The sequence below is a fragment of the Gadus morhua genome, chromosome 11 (genome assembly GCF_902167405.1).
Source record: "Gadus morhua chromosome 11, gadMor3.0, whole genome shotgun sequence".
Classification (NCBI taxonomy): Eukaryota; Metazoa; Chordata; class Actinopteri; order Gadiformes; family Gadidae; genus Gadus; species Gadus morhua.
Window position 1 is genome coordinate 7,666,338 of NC_044058.1, and position 19,935 is coordinate 7,686,272.

Sequence of the window (19,935 nt, forward strand, 5' to 3'; positions counted from 1 at the left end):
CCGGAACCCTTTTCCACCAATTGCATCAGACACCGGAGCGGCTGTAGGAAACACATGCACGCTCCCCCCTAGTGCTAAGCTGACGTCTCATTCTCTTTCATTCAAAGGTAAAATTCTGTATGTGTGAATTGTTTATAACGTATACAATGTATAACAATTCCCGTTATAACCCGAAATGATTATACGTACTTTATGAAAGTATGTGGAGAAGAAGTTTATGTTTAGTTGTGTTAGTAACTGAGTAACTGCAACCTGCGACGACTTACTGCACTGCAACTTTTGAGGATTTAGCTTTGGCTGATATAGCTAGCTGGATAGGCATGCTTTGTCATGTTGTTGTTTTTTTATCAATAATACTCGTGTGTAAAATGTATGTGTCGTCATTACTCGATTCCTCCGATACCTTTGACAGATATCATAAAGATGACATTAGATCTCGGTCAGTTATATGTTACACGTGTACTTGTTGTTGACACTGTTTACCTAGCCACTTAACCGGTCACTGTGTTATTTCCACCAGGGATGGCCTCTCTCTATGTGTCCCCCCACCCTGACGACTTCAGGAGTCTACAGGCTCTGATCGCGGCGGAGTTTTGCTCCTCTTCACGCCCCCGTACCGTCACAGAGCAGCCCCCGGCGGCCCTAAACGCCCGCTCCAGGCCCACCCTGGTGCTTGGGGCCGGGGTGGACTCGGTGCTCTCTGGGTCCAGCGCCGTGTCCTGGTACCTAGCCTCTCAGGGGAAGAGGGTTGGCCTGGACGAGAAGCAGCAGAGCCAGGTTTGGCAGTGGCTCAGCTTCGCAGACAATGAGCTCACCCCGGTGTCCTGCGCTGTTGTCTTCCCGCTGTTGGGGGTCACCGCTCCGGATAAGAAGGTGAGACGAGTATACCCCCAAGATCTCTTCATGTATACTCCTTGATCCCATTCATTGATGTCCCCATCCTAAAAAAACACACCTTGTTTATCTGGATTCATTTTGAAATCCACGAAAGTTCCATCATGTCACCATTTTGTCCTTCCACTTTTGACTTCAAACATGGCTGCTCTCTGCTCCATAGCAGAGAGCAGCCATGTTTGAAGTCCAGAGTTGCTCTGTTCCATCGACTAAAGCATTGTCCTCCAGCTCCAGCAGAGTTCCCGGACGGAGCTGCTGCGTGTGCTGAAGGTTCTGGACAAGGCCCTGGAGCCCAGGACCTTCCTGGTGGGGGAGAGCTTGACGCTGGCGGACATCGCTGTCACAGCCGCCCTCTTGCTGCCCTATAAATACGTGAGTGGCGTTGGTTAAGCCGTGCCAATGATTCACCCTGCCTGGAGGAGCTATCTGTTGGCTCATCATCTGTGAATGTCTGCTTGCTTGTTAGGCGCTGGAGCCGTCCGACAGAAAGGTTCTGAACAACGTGACCCGCTGGTTCCTGACCTGCATCAACCAGCCACAGTTCCTCCAGGTCCTGGGGGAGTTCAGCCTTTGTGAGAAGATGGTTCCTGTCACCCCCACGGCCAATGCACCTGCTAAGAGTAATGCACCTGCCAAGGCCAGCGCTGCCGCCGTCTGCCCACAGGCGACGAAGGCTTCTGCGGCTCCTAAGGCGACGAAGGCTGCTGCGGCTCCTAAGGAGACCAAGGCTGCTGCTGATCCTCAGGAAGCCGGTGATGTTAAAGATGATGCTGCTGCTAATGGTAAGGGCTGGCTTCCCTCTTGATGCCGTTTCCTAAATATGCTGGGACCACCGTGTAATCACGACCCGTTGATCTTTGATCATTCAGGACCACCGAAGACAGAGGCCCAGCTAAAGAAGGAGGCAAAGAAGAAGGAGAAGTTGGACAAATTCCAGCAGAAGAAGGACATGGAAGAGAAGAAGAAGAAGCTGCCAACAACAGAGGTAACGACCTCAGGCCAATATGAGCATGTTACTGTGTAATTACTTCAAGGGCCCTATACCTCTATCAGCAGGGTGCTCTGCCTTTTAACTCTAGAGACCTGGAGGCATTGAGGAATTCCAGATATGAGCTACAGAAAGCCATCAGAGATGCCCAAAGAGCCTACAGGGACAAGTGTCATACTGCCACAGCTCTGACCCAGACGCAAGTGGTGTGGCTTAGGTTCCATCACCGACTACAAAGGGAGGAATTTCCTCAGAGAGTGCACCCTCCAGTTAGCGGGGGTATTCACATCTATATTAAAGGGAAACTTCACCCATTTCCATTAAGCTTTGTATCGTTAGAAACCCACTCATATTTTTGAATGGTCATGCATCATTCCCTTATTTTCTGGAGGGGCTGGAGAGATCCGTATCGATCTCCAACACTTCCTGTTTAAGATGACGCAATATGACGATTTTTGCGTAGAAGTAAATAAATAGGAAGTGTAAGAGGGGAGGATTCTCGAAAGACTACAAGCACTAGTCCCACTCCCCCATAGGAGGTGGGACCCACTGACGCTACAGACCTATTGGAGCAGGGACTTCACCAGCAGAAACTAACATCCACAGCGTCTGAAGCTAGAAAACAGAGGCTGTTGATAAAACTGAAGTACAATGGCGGAAGGTACTGGATCTGACATAGAAGATGGGGATTTTGAAGATCTGATGCTCGAATCAGATGTTCGTGGCTACCTCTACGAGCCGCAATATAGCGACGAGCAGCTGAAGCTGATAGAGGAACAGGAGGCGGCTGCGGCTGCTACAGCCGATAGGCGGAGATCTAGATCCGTGGGAGTGGCCAGCGAAGCTGTGCATGGTGGGAGTTGTTGTCTTCAATCCACAAGCGCCAAAAAGTCACTTTCTGCCTTTTCTCGGTCAAGACGGCACAAAATTAGAATTTTATTTTATTATTCGACTACATATAGGACCCAATTTCAATGCATATTCATGCCTCCACCGGTGAAATGCTCCTTTAAGCCTCTCGCTGAACCTTGTCTGCAGTCCCCACACGCTTCAAACTGACCCCCATTGTCTCCATACCAAAGACTGATGATGACCTGTAGCAAAGACATCCATCGTCATGAAGTCCTCCAGCGTCCTTATGACGGCACACATCTGTGTGTTTCCTTACATCTTAGACCCCCTCACTTTGCAAAGTGCCCCAACTAGATCTGCGGACGACACCATCGCCCAGGCAGTACACACTGCCCTCTCCCGCCACGTACGTGAGGATGTTGAGCATAGACGACAGCTCGGCATTCAACACAATTGTGCCCGCCAAGCTCATAAAGAAGGAGCAGACCCATTAATAGTGTTATGAGCGGCTCTCGTGTTTTTCCTAAGTTGACACTTCCGTGATAAATGTCATGCATAGTAATTAATGACCAAGTTACATAAACATAATGGCATGGTTGTTTGTTTAGGTGGGCTAACACGCGCTTTCCTCATTCTTCCCTTCAGAAAAAGCCCAAACCGGAAAAGAAGGAGATTGGAGTGGTAGCGTACAACACCCCTACCCCAGCCGGGGAAAAGAAAGGTGATCCGTTAATCCCAAGTGTCTATTTTTGTCTTCTCTTTCTTTTGAGCTTTCATTTTCGCTGATTAATTATCAGGGAAAGTGCAGGATACGTGCATTCGTGTGTGTGTGTGTGTGTGTGTGTGTGTGTGTGTGTGTGTGTGTGTGTGTGTGTGTGTGTGTGTGTGTGTGTGTGTGTGTGTGTGTGTGTGTGTGTGTGTGTGTGTGTGTGTGTGTGTGTGTGTGACTGACGCCTCCATCTCCCCCACCAGATGTGGTCAGCCCCCTGCCCGACGCCTACAGCCCCCAGTACGTGGAGGCGGCCTGGTACCCCTGGTGGGAGAAGCAGGGTTTTTTCAAGCCAGAGTATGGGGTAAGACGCTGCTCAACTGTCCCTGTGTTGACATTAGGTGTGCATGTGTTACCGGTTAGTAAATCATAACCGTTTGGGAAAAATAAGTAAACGAAAACCGTAAAAAAAACAAAAAACGCTGCGTCATTGTTTCAAAGGGAATCGCGACGGTCCATACTTTCAACATAGTTTACATATTTATAATTCGAAATTCGTCCCAGCCTTTATACCACAGATACTCTAGGGTCTATAGCATATAACCGCTGTTTCTGATTACAGTTTAATGTAACAGTAAGCTGACAACATCCTAATTAACACCGCAACTGCAAATTAACCGCACAGAGATGCGGTTAACCTTGGCAACCGGTAAAACAAATTTTATTTTTATAATGATGCTCGATCACTCTGCTCGAGCATCCACCGTGTTGATAAACAAATAATCCCCCTATAGCGCGACTGCGGTTCACTGCGGTTCAAAACAAAAAACTTTTTAACAAAAAATAACGGTTAACTGTACAGGAAACAACGGGTTGTGTAACCGTTTACAATTTTTTGTAACCGTTCACACCCCTAGTTGACATACAAGTAGTGAAAGTAAAAGAGTTATTTTTGTTACATAGTCATGGGACTCTAGCCTGACTCTAGACAATTTGCAAAGGCATTTTAGTCTGGAGCTTCTGTTCATTTTTCGACTTACAAGGGCCGTTATCTACGGGTGTGGACCAAAACAAATCAGAGCCACGCAACTGGTGTCATATCAGCAGCAGCCATCTTGGTTGTTTAGGAAAATGCCTCCATCATGCTCCCATAGGGCCCTCCTCCATACGCCCATCGTATTAAACCCACCCGTAGTAGATAAACGGTTGTGATTGGGATCGGCCCAACCCCGACTAGGTCTGCCAGGCCAGAAGTATATGCCATAGCAAATAAACATAACCTCGCAGATCTGTCTGATGCTCAGGCAAATGGGACTCTACACGTGGAACAGCATGGAAGCATATCTGCTGTGCAATAAATGCATAAATACGATGACGATGACAAATGTAGGTTGTAGGGATACACCAGCAGAGGAAAAGACATGCACACGTACAAGAAAATCTGGTTTATAATGGGATGGTGCCATATGATGATCAACACCCCAGAATGTTGCCAGGCTGTTCCCAATAGTCTCTAAAGTCTTGTCTTCCTGTTGATACTTGTGTATAATCCATGAATTATTTAGTCATGATGCCTACAGTGAACCCCAGAGTGTACCCCAGAGCGGTTCTTCTGAAAGTCAAACCACAACAGTAGAATAGACCGTTATTCGCCCTGAGGGGGGATTTGTCCTGCGCATCGGGGTCGGCAAACCGGAAAGTCCAATAAAACATTGAGGGCACAAAAAGAAACAACAATCCCCATGATGGCTCAGTGTCTCTCAGCCCTGATGTCCTCCCCGCTGTGTGATCCTGTGCATGTCACCTGTGTGACGGGCAGCAGAGGAGTGAAAGGGAAACCCGTTGAAGGGACTGAGATCTGTGTCCTGGTTGTGCAGAGGAAGAGCATCGGGGAGCCCAACCCCCGGGGAGTGTTCATGATGTGCATCCCTCCGCCCAACGTGACGGGATCTCTTCACCTGGGCCACGCTCTGACCAACGCCATTCAGGACAGCCTCACCAGATGGTAACACACCTTTTACCTGAGAACAATGAAGCATGTGTTTTTACATTGGATCTTTCATTTAGTCAATCAAGTGTATTTATACAGCCCCTAATTACAATTGTAATGATTAAAGTCATGTTAATCGGAAAGCCAGGCCCCCATCGAAGCCGCCCCTGCTTGTTTTCGTAGCAACGGGCGGTCAACAGGATGCCAACATGATAACTTTCACCGACGGTCGCTGTTCAGTCAGTAAATGACTGTTTCTGCAACATTAAGGGAAAGGATAACTTCTCATTTCTAAATGAGCCCAATAGTAAATGTAACACACTTTATCCAAATCAACGTAATTTGAACTTTATTTATCCAACGCATTTAAATGTAAAATCTATTTTGCATGAGTGACCTGGCCTTGATCAATACCGGGATTCATAGATTCTGCATTGGTGGACCCCAGTGGGGAATCAATCCGTAACCCCTGCCAGTGCTAATGCCTTGCTGCTCTAGTTGAGCCACATACTCTTTGAGCTAGACATTACGTTCTGAACACGGGTTGGGGTCTGAGCATTGCGTCTGAACACGGTTTATTTCTGGCGGTCTCCAGGCACCGGATGCGCGGTGAGACCACCCTGTGGAACCCGGGCTGCGACCACGCCGGCATCGCCACCCAGGTGGTGGTGGAGAAGAAGCTGAAGAGGGAGAGGGGCATGACCCGCCACGACCTGGGCCGGGAGGGCTTCATCGAGGAGGTCTGGAAGTGGAAGAACGAGTGAGTAGACCGAGTGGAGGACTTATTCTAGGGATCTAATGCTCTTGGAGGATTGCTTTGTGGGACCATCCTGACCTCGCGAGTCCACATTCAATTTCTCTCTGATCCGTCTGGCCTCGAGCCCGTTGAAAGACTCCCAAAGTACAGAAATGAGAGGAAGAAACAGCCCTCAGGGTAGGGAGCCTCTTGTTCATGACAGTAAAGGAGCTGTCCAAACAATGACGGCGTCAAAGGAAACTGTATCAATCGCAATCAAAACAGTTTTTGCATGAAATAGGCTGCATTAGCTTATGTTTTAATGTTAACACATTAAAGGGGTGATATTAAGCCTCAGACAATCTATAATATAATCGTGATCGTTCATTAAAGATAACTCTTTCTTGAAATCATCAATACACTCTTCTCATATGGTACATATTGTTCCAACAACCTCTCTAAGTCTGGAAAGTGCAGCTCTTAGTAATCCATCACATGGCTCTTTTAATTCATCAAGGAAGGGCGACCGCATCTACCACCAGCTGAAGAAGCTGGGTTCCTCTCTGGACTGGGACCGAGCCTGCTTCACCATGGACACCGTAAGCATCTCACTGTGTGTTTGAGACTTGAAGCCCGGCCCTGTAGAAACGTCCGCCACACAACACACTGTTCCTGTGATCCCCCTCTACAGAAACTGTCCTACGCGGTGCAGGAGGCCTTCATCCGTATGCACGAGGAAGGCGTGATCTACAGGAGCAAGAGGCTGGTCAACTGGTCGTGCACGCTCAACTCGGCCATCTCCGACATCGAGGTGGGGGACGGGGATGCGTTGAACATCGTGTATTGAGCCCCTTTCACGGGAAAGGCCTTCAATTCAATTCCCATTTCTTCTTCCCTCTAAGGGCCATTAACCTCGGCGGTTAATTCAACCGCAAGAAAGGAAGACCACTTACAGTTCATCCACATCTAACATTTTTCATTTTAGAGTCCAAAAGTGCAAGAAAGACTTTTGAAAACAGTTTTAAACCAAATGGGATTAGTTGAGCCGCATCAACCGATTGCCTTCCCCCATGGTGGGGACCCGGCAGTGTGCTCCCTGACGGTGTTGGGACCAGTGCGGCGGTGCTGGGTACATCCTGACAGCGATGGGTGTGTTTCAGGTGGATAAGAAGGAGCTGACGGGCCGCACGCTGCTGCCCGTGCCTGGCTACAAGGACAAGGTGGAGTTCGGAGTGATGGCCTGCTTCGCCTACAAGGTGGACGGCTCTGGTGAGCGAGGGCACACTTCCTCAGAGCAGCACTCAACCAAACCAGTGGCTGACACCCAATAGACCCTCTTTCACCGAGGCCTCGTCATAGGACCCACACTGGTGTTTGCTCATAATACACATTTTCAATTTATAACGCACTCAAGTGAAGATGGTTCTAGTGAACGGGACCTGGTACATTAAAGCAGCAGACCCTTTGTTAGTGGTATGAGCGATACCTGGGTTTGTCCTAAGATGACCCCTCTGAAAAGACTTCTGCACTTGTTTAGTTTCTCTCTATACTGTAACTATAAACACAATCCCAGTCAATATCTTAGATTTTATCTGTAGTTTATATACTGTCGATCATGTTCTGTAGGGTACAGTCAGCACCCCTTCTGCAAATAATGATTACAAATTTGCATTTGAAATTATTTTTTTACCACAGACGCATATTGTTTGTATATTAATTTTCTTCTGCACCCTACTATATTAGATATATATAATTATATTTTTCTTATTTCTGACATGCAAGCCTACCTCTGCTGCCTGTGACACATGATGTTCCTGTCTGGGAAGGGTACACTGAGTAACCCTGTCCTCCCCCAGATGAGGAGGTGGTCGTGGCCACCACCCGTCTGGAGACCATGTTGGGGGACTCTGCGGTGGCCGTCCACCCCCAGGACCCCCGCTACCAACACCTCCGGGGGAAGTCCGTGCTGCACCCCTTCTGCGACCGCAAGATGCCCGTCGTCTTTGATGACTTTGTGGACATGAACTTTGGAACAGGTGGGCCGAGACGTCAATGCATGGTACAGTCTGACCAGCTTCATAGAATAAGGTCATTGGAAACCCGGCAGGATATGGACTCTCTCTGCAATTGGTTTCTATCCTGGCCTTTCAAGTTTATTTTTGTTGAAGTATTGAAGAGTTTACATTCATATGCATAAACCCACCGTAGACCTTTCAACAGAGAAGAACCGCCCTCTCTCGACACGTTAATACACATTCTGAAATAACCTTTTGTAACATAAGTCGATGGTTTCGTCATGATATGAACCAATACATTATTTCGGCTCGGAGACACCATCATAATCATCTTCTTCTTCTGGAGTATGTCTTCTGGAAGACAGCCTCTACGTGGCCTCCCCTACAAGTAGCTAAGAGTAGTTGCAAGGTTGCATGCTCCTCAGCCATAAAAATGTCTTCAAAAACGACCGCAGCGCTAACGTTAGCGCTACTTCAGCTCAGCATCGAAGGCCTCACCATCGCCAAGACCGACATCCTCGAACTTCCTCAAACAAAAGAACAATGTGGTGGTGCTTCTACTGCAGGAGACCCTTGCTGAAAACAAGAACATCCTGCTTAAACAGCTATCTGAAGGCAGTGTCTTTAAGGAAGTGACATGATTTGGGGATCGGAGAAGCGGAACAGTCTGGTTTCTGTCGGTAGTCTTAGTAGTATGGCTCGTTACCCCCTTTGAGCAGGCTTCGGTTGCATCTTGGTAAACCTTCTGTATGGAGAGCACAAGAGGCAGAACACATTGCTCATGTCGAGAAACTGTATTTTGGGTGGAGCCCTGTGGTTGGTGAACTGGTTGGAACCACGCGTCTCACTGTGGCCTCTGTTCTGTCCCCAGGTGCCGTGAAGATCACCCCAGCCCATGACCACAACGACTACGAGGTGGGAGAGAGACACAAGCTGGACTTCCTCAACATCCTGGACGAGAACGGCCTGCTCATCAACGTGCCCGCTCCCTTCCTGGTACGTCTTCTCTCCAGTGCGTCTCTGTGCGTATTTGAAATGGGGATGCAAGAAGTACCAACCGTAATCGCAACACGGTCTAAATCACAGCTGTACTCGTTATTTCTTTGCACCAATGTGGGGGGAAAAAGGGACGATGGAGTTGAGCCTCTATCAGTGATCTGCATCATGCGTGTTACACCAACACCAGAGCTCCAATGGCCACGCAGTCTTCTGACCTGCTCCTTACACTTATTAACAGCAACTTAAATGTTTTATTTATTGGGCAAATATTGAAACGAGAGATGTATTCAGTTGAATTCTGTTTACGTTAGGCTATTGTTCAAGGGCAAGGGTACTTTGTGATTCACCAATTGTGTAGAAATATTGAAAGATCGATGGCTCATTAGAGGAATGCTGCTGCCCCATCGTCTCCTGGGCAGGACACACGGGACTCTTGTCTTTAGTTCACTGAGTCACATCGCTGTAGTTCAGAGCATGGATATCCTATATCTTTCTAACCTTAAAATAGTGAATTTCAAACTGCATATGCTGCTATTGAGATGTGAGATATGTTTTTGTGCATCACAACAGTAGCATACGTTGCTAAGGAATCTTTCAGTTTTGATGTCTGGACGTTCCTGGCTTTATTGTGTCTGTTAACCACTTAAAGTTGGTTAACAGACAGATTTTAGTCAATCAAACCATGAATGATGGTCACGGGCAACTGTCAACCGCCAAAATATGGATCAATATAATATCTAATGAAATATAGAATTTCTATAGGATTAAGAAAAATTAAGATGGCTGAGCCCTCGGATGTACTCGAATATTCGTTTTTTCAGTAGTATTCAAATCTCAATTCAGTATTCTGATATTTTTTTTGTTTTGTTTTTATGTTACTGCAATATTTAGGTACTGCCGTTAGAAGTCTAGGTTACATTTCGTCTGAATATACCAGTGATAAAACATATATGAAGGCCGCTGGACGCCGAGAACGCTTCACATCAACGCTCCAGTAGCGGCAATCAGAATGACCAAATATGGGCTGACGAAACAAGCCGTCGTTCATTTATTTGGGATGTTCAAACGTTATTCCCGAAGCACTTTGACAGCAGGCAGTGAAATAAACGCACTATGAATGGGCTTTTTTTTCTTTCATTTTCTTTCCAATGAATATTGCGATATTCGTTTGGAAACCAAACAAAGCCTGAAATGATGTGCTTGGGCCAGCCATAAAAATGACTCCACAAGGAGTATCGGTTCCAATGCCCTTGAAATCGTTTATGATTTGCTTGACGAGAACCCTCTTCTTCGAGCACTGACCCGGTACTCTACTTGGTTCTTTGCCCTCCAGGGAATGAAGCGTTTTGAGGCCAGGAAGGCGGTGCTGCAGGCCCTTAAGGACAGGGGGCTCTTCAAGGAGATCAAGGACCACCCCATGGTGGTACCAGTCTGCAGGTAACGTGTGTGTGTGTGTGTGTGTGTGTGTGTGTGTGTGTGTGTGTGTGTGTGTGTGTGTGTGTCACGCATTCTGAATCAAAGAAATACAAGGGTTTTATGTTTGAAGGCTACTGGGCAGGAGAGTCTAGCCAGTGGTTAGTGTCACTCCACACCGACCGGTTCAACATGTTTATCAAAGAGTGGGCCACCCAATTTTAATAAATAGCTAAAGGCATCCGCTAAAAGCCCCCAAATGGTACTACATTGGGTATAGCCTGAGTGCCGCTGCAGTAAGTGCAGACTGAATGAGGAATCGCTCTAAGATAATTCACACTTGCTGAGCTGATTGATTTGAATGAACTTCACAGTGGGGAAAACACAGAATATGGCATTTTCAAAGTAATGAATACAGTTAAACATGCAACTGCCAAAATGATATTTACTTCTAGCAATTAATCCACTGTTCAAATACTGCGGTAATTACTGTCTTCTTTGATGAATCGCTCTCTCAGTTTATGGCCTATCAGCAAGAGGCAGTTCTACTTTCATCCCACCAATTATCAATAGGCTTTTTTCTTCGTCTCTGAACTGGAGGTTGGACGAAATGAGGGTTCACCGGAATACATTTGGAGCCTGGCCTTTAGTGAAGGAAACCTTTTCAAGCTGTGCACACAATATTTGCGTCCCTGCACGCTATCTGCAGTGGAAAATACCATATTGCCTAGGATCTTGTATGGTAATTTAGACTTCATGGCCTTTTTGGGAATGGAAAGCTTGTAATACCACTCATAAATTACATTACATAATGGGCGACATGCTAGACTTTTGACTCGCTAAGGCGCAGCAAACACGGGCCCATGTAGATACTGATCCGACCCTGGGGAAAACATCAATCAGTCCCCTTTCCCCATATCTCATATTCCCTTCTACCATTGATAGCAGGCCCGTTTCCCTCACCTCACTGGTGGTTTAATCTTCTGAGTAGATGATCAAAATCCTAATTATCTATTCATGTAAGCTGGTCCTGGAGCCCTTAAACATGCGTATCGCTCTGCAGTAGGGACAGACGACGGTAGTGCTTTTAAACTCTACATATGCTTCTGGAGGGTTGTGAAACGCATACAAGAGTTCTTTGCTTATTTTTGTTCTCCATTTAATAAAAATCCACTCCTAAATCCTGTCGGACAGAAAGAGCAGCTTTGATTGCACTCAGAACTTCTTCCATGGTCTTTGGATTTCCTAAAGGGCAGATCTCAAAGGGTATATGTAGGCAACACTGTCAGAGATGTGGTTTACCTCTACTGGCACACCACAGGGCTGTGCTGTGGCCTTTGCTGTATATTTTATACCCAGACTGATGCCGCAGCAGGTACCCTGGCCCCTGTGATTAAGTTTAAGGAGAACACTGCTGTGGTCAGCTTATTGAAGCAGGATCAAGTCGAGCGTGGTCCAGTTCCAAAGCACTTTGTCAACTTGTGTAAGGCTCACATCCAAGACCAAAGAACTGATCCTAGATTTGATACGGGATGCTTTACCGCGCACTCTATAGGGTCAGAGGAGAGGAGGGTGAGGGGGTGATGGATTATGAGGGTCTTGGACTTCTAATGGATCATAAACTCATTTGTGCTGATGCTCTATTTAAGAAGAACAGCTCATTTGATTTGTAAATGTCTATTTTAAAGTCTTTCATTGAGAGCATCCTTTGATGTTGTATTGTATGAGACAATGGACGTTTCAAAATCACTCACAAGAACAAATTGTGAAGACCTGTGTGGAAATCCTGGGGGATAAGCAGGCTGACTTGCACCGCCTGTACCTGACCAGGCTGACGGTGAAGGCAGAGAAGGTCTCCAGGATACACCCATCAACTCTCAATGGAGCTCCAGCCCCTCCCGTCTAGTTGGAGGTGTAGATTCCCCTATGATCAGAACCAACCGAGCAAAATTTTTAATTTAATCCCCTGGTAATTACTCGTTAAACAAGATGACGTAGCCATGGAGAGTCTGGGGAATGACATGGAATATCAGTCTGGGATGTGGAATATATGGATCAGGGGATTTGGAGTATAGACAAGGGGATCTTAAATATATGGGCTTGCGGGAGTGAAATCCATGGCCTATGGGAAGTGGAATCCACAGGAGATGCGCAGTACACTCGATGTACATTTTATATCACAATTGTTGGAACACAGTTATTGAGTGCACTTAAAATGCCCACCTGGCCTGTGTTGTTATTTAAGATGGATGCTATGCAGGCTCTGCTGAATGAACAAATGGAGGCTGAAATAACACTGTGGTCTGCTTCGTGCCTAGCACTGGCCAAATAATAATTTTGTCCCAGATGCTGTATTTGTATCTTTGACTCTATTCGCTGTTTACTTGTTTAATGTGTACCGGTACTCGTTCACATGCTAGTAAGACCATGTGTCTGCCAGGACTCCTGACAAAATCCAAACAGGTCCAATGCTCCAGGTCCAATGCTCCTTACCTCAGATCAGAGGACCAAACCATGATATTTATATTCGCAAATTCCAATGACTATACTAGGAGTGGAAAATTGGTCTAGAATCGACGTAAGAATAATTGTACTTTCTGGCCCAACATAAATATATGACATTTATTATTAGGTATTCTCAGAGTATCTGTGGATACCTTTTTGTTATTACAGGAACTATTAATAATTAATTAATAATCATTATTCTTGCTGTGGTTATTATTATTAAAGAATCAAATGAATTATTATTCATTTTCAGTGTCTTACTGTGTAGCAGCCTGTTGAAATGGATGAAAAGTGGAGAGTGAATGAATGAATTAAGGAAAGAACAAGATGAGTTGAATAGGGACAGTGTTGAAGCCGAACCCCTCGAACTGTTCCTCCATCCCCTGGTGTTCTGTGTGACGCCTCCTTACCCCATGCCGGTTTGTCCCCTGGACAGCCGCTCCAAGGACATCGTGGAGCCCCTGCTGAAGCCCCAGTGGTACGTGAGCTGTGCGGAGATGGGCAAGGACGCGGCGGACGCCGTTCGGAACGGACAGCTGAAGATCATCCCCGACCACCACCTCAAGACCTGGTTCAACTGGCTGGACAACATCAGGTGAGCCCCGGACTGCATGGAGCTTTAATAAAAGATTTAAGAGCACACCGTGAAAGAGACTCTGGAAGTGTTTCGAGGGGAGAGTGCTCTGTTAATATTTAGAAGCAAAAACTTCTCCTTGACCAGTTGTTGTAAAGTTGAGTCTACCATCCCAAAAATTTGCGGTGTTTGTCAGGTTAACATTAAGCTAGATTTACCATCATGAGCTTCTGAATAAATGCAAAGTGAGCCAGTTGTTTATTTATTTTTATTAAGAGACATATATTCTACCACTCTCAGACTACTTGTGGTGTCAAGTCGGTAGACCATGGTCCCATTCTACCTTTTTAGACGGCTCTGAAGTTCCCCTATTGATCCCACGTGTCTGCTGCATCGCCTTGTCCCCAACAGGGACTGGTGCATCTCTCGCCAGCTGTGGTGGGGCCATCGCATCCCTGCCTACTTTGTCACCGTGGACGACCCCTCCGTCAAACCAGGACAGGTGATTCCCCTCCTCTCAGCATATTTAGAGTCAGTCTATCCACTTATCCTTGACAGGGAGGCTCATCAAAAGCATTCATTTAATCATCAGTGAACATTTATGGATACACATTTTGTAGAAACATCTACAAAGAATATCAATCCTTACTAATAATACCAACAACAAACCTGGAACCGGAGCAGCTTTGGGAGTGGGCAGATAAATGCTTTACCAATTGGGTCTCACCGTCTCGGGCTGTATTTCTTATGTCTTGGTCTGCATCCTTTTTAGGACATGGATGGACATTACTGGGTGAGTGGGAGGACAGAAGAGGAGGCCATGGAAAAGGCCACGAAACGCTTCAACGTGACCGCCGACAAAATCCATTTGAGGCAGGGTAAGGCATTGTCTTGAATGAGGTGTTATTCTACCCACAGCGGCAGGATAGTGCCAGGGCGGGCCGGGGGTCCCCTCCGGACCACCCACTCACCAATAAAGCTATTTCACTCATCCAAAGTCACTTTAGATAAAAGCTTGTTGTAAGATACCATTCTGACTGATGGGAGTGGTTCTCTCTGTGCTGCAGACGAGGATGTGCTGGACACCTGGTTCTCCTCCGGTATCTTCCCCTTCTCCATCTTTGGATGGCCCAACGCAGTAAGAGAGGAGCCATCTGTCGTCTGATCATTGATTGACACATTACGCTGATCACCGACATTAAATAGCTCATTATCCTTTTTGAATATCCAATAGTTGTTTTAATATCCCATATTAAATGTCCTTCGTGGTAAACTACTGCAAACATCTTTCAGATGTATAGTGATCCTTATGAAGTTGCTCTCCTATTTAACTGGGTTGAGTGATGTTTTGATATCAGCCGTGGCATTTGAAACTACTAATGGTGCACTCAAGTAAACAAAAGAAAACAAATGTCATTTCATGCTTAATGCTGATCAATTCATCAGTCTGATTCCCCCCCCCCCCCCTTCCCGCCTTAGTTTATAGATTTTGTTATGATGTTGACGGCATGGCTCTTTTGAAAGGGATCCTAAATCTGACGTTTAGTCATTAAGCAGACACAATTAACCAAAGCCAGGCGGAGGATAATAAACACACACAATTGATGTAACAGCTAGTCTGCAACTAAACTGGTAATGTACAAATATATGTATCTGTACATTCATTCATATTCGTATATATTTACCTGTTTACACCGTTCATAATGGCTTATAAAATGTGCTGTACGTTTTTGCAAAGAGAGCAGAAAAGAGTGGAAGAGAACACTATACATTTTTTTAAAAAAAAAATCACAAAAGAGATGCCCTGATTAGTCTTAGAAATCAGCATGAGGCGTCTGAAAATCTCCCACAGAGGCACAGTCTACTCAAAATGGATATTATCACAGAGCACTCCACTTAAATCTTGCTAAACGCACCTTTTTCATGAAGGACAAAAAGAAAAGAAAATTGTACTGAACTGTGTGCATATACATTCTTCAATAAATGTGTTCTCTCCCTACAGACCCAGGACCTTAATGTGTTCTACCCCGGCACCCTGCTGGAGACGGGCCATGACATCCTGTTCTTCTGGGTGGCCCGCATGGTCATGATGGGCCTCAAGCTCACCGGCAAGCTGCCCTTCAAGGAGGTGCGCATGACCACGACGTAACACATGCAGCCGGGCGGCCTCTGATTGGCTGATCTCTGGTCGAGTGACATGGCTGTTCCCCTCCCCCTCCAGGTGTACCTGCACGCGGTGGTGAGGGACGCCCACGGCAGGAAGATGAGCAAGTCCCTGGGCAATGTCATCGACCCCCTGGATGTCATCACAGGGATCTCCCTGGAGGTGAGAGAGAGAGAAACTCAGTCTCCTTGGGAAAGTGGTGGGGGGGGGGTTGTGTTTTAATGGCCTCCCCAGACTTGTGCACTCCTGTTCCTCCTGAGGGTAAGGACCTTATGTAAGCTTTATTAGGCAGCTGCGCCCCCCTCCCCAGCACTTTATTGAGCCCATCAATCTGCCAGTCAGCCGTAGTGCGCGCCGGTCCTCACACGGAGCCGTTTCGCCCTCTGGAGGGCGCTGAAGGACTGGTGTTGTGTGTGTGTGTGTGTGTGTGTGTGTGTGTGTGTGTGTGTGTGTGTGTGTGTGTGTGTGTGTGTGTGTGTGTGTGTGTGTGTGTGTGTGTGTGTGTGTGTGTGTGTGTGTGTGTGTGTGTGTGTGTGTGTGTGTGTGTGGCGTTGCACTCACATTATTAATGACCAGAACCCTCATTAAAAGAAAAAATGGGTGTCCCTGAAATCGACTCCCGAAAGAAAGTGATCACAAGGGAGAAAAAAAAACTCACTACAAATGATTAATAATGAGGGTGACAAAAAACTCTTTCAAAGCCTTTTGCTTCTTCTCTCCTCCTTCTCTGTCATCTACCATCTGTCTCCCTCCGTTCCTCCCCAGGGGCTCCACGACCAGCTGAAGGACAGCAACCTGGATCCTCTGGAGGTGGAGAAAGCCAAGAACGGCCAGAAGTACGACTACCCCAGCGGCATCCCCGAGTGCGGCACAGACGCCCTGCGCTTCGCCCTCTGCGCCTACACCAGCCAAGGTGAGGATGCTCCACCTTGTTCCTCACCCGCCTGCCATCCGCCTTCGCAAATGCCTCTCCTGTTGTTATTGTTATTGCGCCATTTATTATTAACAGCAGATGTGTCAGGTAAATGACTGATCTGTCTGGCACTCGCTCTCGCTCGCTCTCGCTCGCTCTCTCTCTCTCTCTCTCGCTCACTCTTTCATCTCCTCCCGACAGGCAGGGATATCAACCTGGATGTCAACCGTATCCTTGGTTACCGCCACTTCTGCAACAAACTGTGGAACGCCGTGAAGTTCGCCATGAAGACTCTCGGCGACAACTTTGTACCTTGGGAGAAAGCCCAGGTAAGGGCTGAGGGAAGCGCTGAAGTGGATCCATCTCCTGCCACTTTCCTCTGAAGACCCGACCCCCCGTTTGGCACTCATTTTACACTCATCCATGCTCGAGTGATAAGGCTTGTCCATCATGTGCTGACTGGTTGTGCCTCCGGCCACAGCTGAGCGGGGAGGAGAGTGCGGTGGACCGCTGGATCCTGTCCCGGCTGGCGGCGGCGGTGGGAAGCTGCACCGCAGGCTTCCAGGCCTACGACTTCCCCGGCATCACAACGGCCATCTACTCCTTCTGGCTGTATGAGCTCTGTGACGTCTACCTGGTGAGGACCCGCGTGTGCCCGGGATGATGCCGCGGGACTCTTTGATTCATTCATATTAACCAGTAAACACATCGTTACTTATTTATTTTCGTTTCATTTAGCAGGCCTAAGTAGTTGTCGTCAACGGATACAGAGGACTTTAATGATCCCGGAGGACAGGCATATAAAATGTTCTTAATGGGCAGGCTGTGATAATACGTCTTCCTCGAGGATGCCTGCAGGAACACTGCAGACACTGGCCCTGTTTACACCATATTAAAACCGCCTCAGAACTTGTAATTTAATTTGTGTCTGGATAAAAAGTATTTTCAAATGGAAGGCACGACCGCCTCAAACTGTTTATATTTACACACACACACACACACACACACACACACACACACACACACACACACACACACACACACACACACACACACACACACACACACACACACACACACACACTGGCTTCCCCCAAGATCCTAACCACACCAAACCCCTTCCCGAGATAAACCCAGAAGACCAGCTCACTGCAGCCGATCCACGCTTGCATAAGACGTCCTCACCACCCCTTCCTCCTCCTCTCTTCCCCTGCAGGAGAGCGTGAAGCCGGTGTTCAGTGACGCAGAGGCCGACGGCGCCGCCCAGCGTCGGGCGCTGGTGTGCAGGCAGACCCTGTACACCTGCCTGGAGGTGGGCCTGCGCCTGCTGGCCCCCATCATGCCCTTCGTCACCGAGGAGCTCTTCCAGAGGCTGCCCCGGAGACTTCCACGGGACAGCCCCGCCAGCATCTCCGTGACGCCCTACCCCGAGACGGACGAGGTAGGGAGAGAATGGAGAGGCACCGGTTGGCTGGAAGTCCGATTTCTTTGTTTACTTCTTTGTTGGATTAAAACTCCGGGGAGCAGTGGCGCTTCTCAAATAGGGGAAACATATTGCCTGCTCCTTAGCTGTGACGGATTGGTTTTTGCCGGTCCTTTGAGTGTTCTGTGGAGCACATTGCTTCCCTGCCAGAGTGGGTAGTTTGTTGGCCTGAATTGAGTTGTTGTGTCATTGCGGTTGCAGTTCTGCTGGCAGAGTGACGAGGTGGACCGCCAGATGGAGTTTGTAATGACCGTCGTCAAGACCATTCGCTCCCTCAGGGCCGACTACAATCTGACCAGAACCCGCGCTGACTGTAAGCACGCACTCACATGCACACGTGCGCACACTAGCACACACACACCCCTCTTTATATTAGTTTTGCGATGCCTTCAAAGAGGAACTTAACCCACTTACACTTTTGTGTGCAAGTTAATATTTTATTGGATAATTCTGGCCCTCAAAATTCATTATTTTGAAGTGACTGGTTTAATTATAATACTGTCCTAACGACGGCACAAGGGGTTGGCCGCTGGCCTGTCTGTAAAACATTAACAATTAACCTTGCGATCGTTAAGCTCTCTTAATCCATCGCTGAAGTCGCTCTGATGGATAATGGACAGAAAAACACAAAGGTAGACCAGAAAGCAATCTTCAGTTGTTCCTACAGGAGTTAATATCTCTGAGTTTACTGGAGGATTAATGGTAAGGCAGTGGAAGGCACACTTTGCTTCAGCCCAGACAGTTCTGTCTGGGCTGAAGGCAGGGGGAGACTGTTGAGCCGGAGAGAGGCCAAGCATCTCTATGAAGGAGCCACATGGTTTAGCAGCTGTGAGTGGGAATGCAGTGGAGACACTGAGACAGAGCTCTGCATAAAACTGGTCTCCCCGGGAGGAGGGGGAAGAGGAGGAGGGGGAGGAGGGGAGGATTAGAAGTGGGTCATTACACAAGTGGAACCATATTGAATCACGTCTGGGGTTTGGCAGTAAGCATGTGAGTGACCTTGCTTTTCGGGATGGGGGGGGAGTGGATTCATGTGAGTAGCAGGATTCGTTGCTTCCACAATTTTTGGAAATAGGGTTAAGCCAGAAAACGTGTAATCTTGGTGTGATCATATTAATGTTACTGTCCTACAGATGGCACTAGAGTGTATTTGCCTCACATTAAACTAGTTTGGTTCTGTTCAGCCACATTTGGATAAGAAGGCAGGGAGATCAGTGAGGGAGCTGTAGAACCTGAAAGCTAACGTTGGTTATTAGGCTCAAACCCCCAAAGATCAAACTGCCCCAAAAAAAGTCAGATCGCAATTTCAACAGATTCGCAATGCATATCTTTTAACACTTGAATCCTTATCATGAGATCCCTGGCGACTCCCGTATGGAAGTAAATCTGTGCCATCGGATTTTGAAAATAAAAAGCGATTGAGCATTTCCTATCATAGGATACTGTGTAAAATGCTGTTTAGAATTAACGTTTGTATCAAGAAAGAAAGAACCAGCGAGATCTTATTCCCACTGTCCTTGCTCGACCACGATCTAGCATCTAGGATCGATTGCTCTTCCTTGGGTCCCCGGATGTTGACACCGAATTTCATACATTGAATTTTGCAGGTGACTTTGCCATGTTGAATTTTGGGATGTTGAAAATATTTCAGTTGAATTTTTTAACATTGAAAAATAAAGTGAAAATTATTTGTTTAAAAT

At 47.1% G+C, this 19,935-nt stretch overlaps 1 protein-coding gene and 1 non-coding gene across 2 annotated transcripts in view; both read left to right on the forward strand.

Annotated features, from left to right (window-relative positions):
- vars1 (valyl-tRNA synthetase 1) overlaps positions 1–19,935 on the forward strand; it is a 23,281-nt gene continuing 3,346 nt past the window's right edge. The window contains exons 1-26 of the mRNA XM_030371629.1: positions 1–107; positions 521–873; positions 1,123–1,266; positions 1,361–1,676; positions 1,764–1,879; positions 3,380–3,455; positions 3,707–3,807; positions 5,321–5,448; positions 6,029–6,193; positions 6,687–6,768; positions 6,861–6,980; positions 7,330–7,438; positions 8,026–8,205; positions 9,056–9,180; positions 10,517–10,620; positions 13,538–13,696; positions 14,087–14,177; positions 14,448–14,553; positions 14,743–14,813; positions 15,678–15,803; positions 15,897–16,001; positions 16,605–16,752; positions 16,954–17,081; positions 17,234–17,389; positions 17,969–18,193; positions 18,437–18,548. Of these exons, the coding sequence (XP_030227489.1) occupies positions 523–873; positions 1,123–1,266; positions 1,361–1,676; positions 1,764–1,879; positions 3,380–3,455; positions 3,707–3,807; positions 5,321–5,448; positions 6,029–6,193; positions 6,687–6,768; positions 6,861–6,980; positions 7,330–7,438; positions 8,026–8,205; positions 9,056–9,180; positions 10,517–10,620; positions 13,538–13,696; positions 14,087–14,177; positions 14,448–14,553; positions 14,743–14,813; positions 15,678–15,803; positions 15,897–16,001; positions 16,605–16,752; positions 16,954–17,081; positions 17,234–17,389; positions 17,969–18,193; positions 18,437–18,548 (3,544 nt within the window). The 5' untranslated portion in view covers positions 1–107; positions 521–522. The remainder of the gene's footprint in view (positions 108–520; positions 874–1,122; positions 1,267–1,360; positions 1,677–1,763; positions 1,880–3,379; positions 3,456–3,706; positions 3,808–5,320; positions 5,449–6,028; positions 6,194–6,686; positions 6,769–6,860; positions 6,981–7,329; positions 7,439–8,025; positions 8,206–9,055; positions 9,181–10,516; positions 10,621–13,537; positions 13,697–14,086; positions 14,178–14,447; positions 14,554–14,742; positions 14,814–15,677; positions 15,804–15,896; positions 16,002–16,604; positions 16,753–16,953; positions 17,082–17,233; positions 17,390–17,968; positions 18,194–18,436; positions 18,549–19,935) is intronic.
- LOC115554912 (small nucleolar RNA SNORA16B/SNORA16A family) lies at positions 5,578–5,716 on the forward strand. Its single transcript, XR_003978761.1, has one exon. It is a non-coding gene; the product is annotated as a small nucleolar RNA SNORA16B/SNORA16A family (small nucleolar RNA).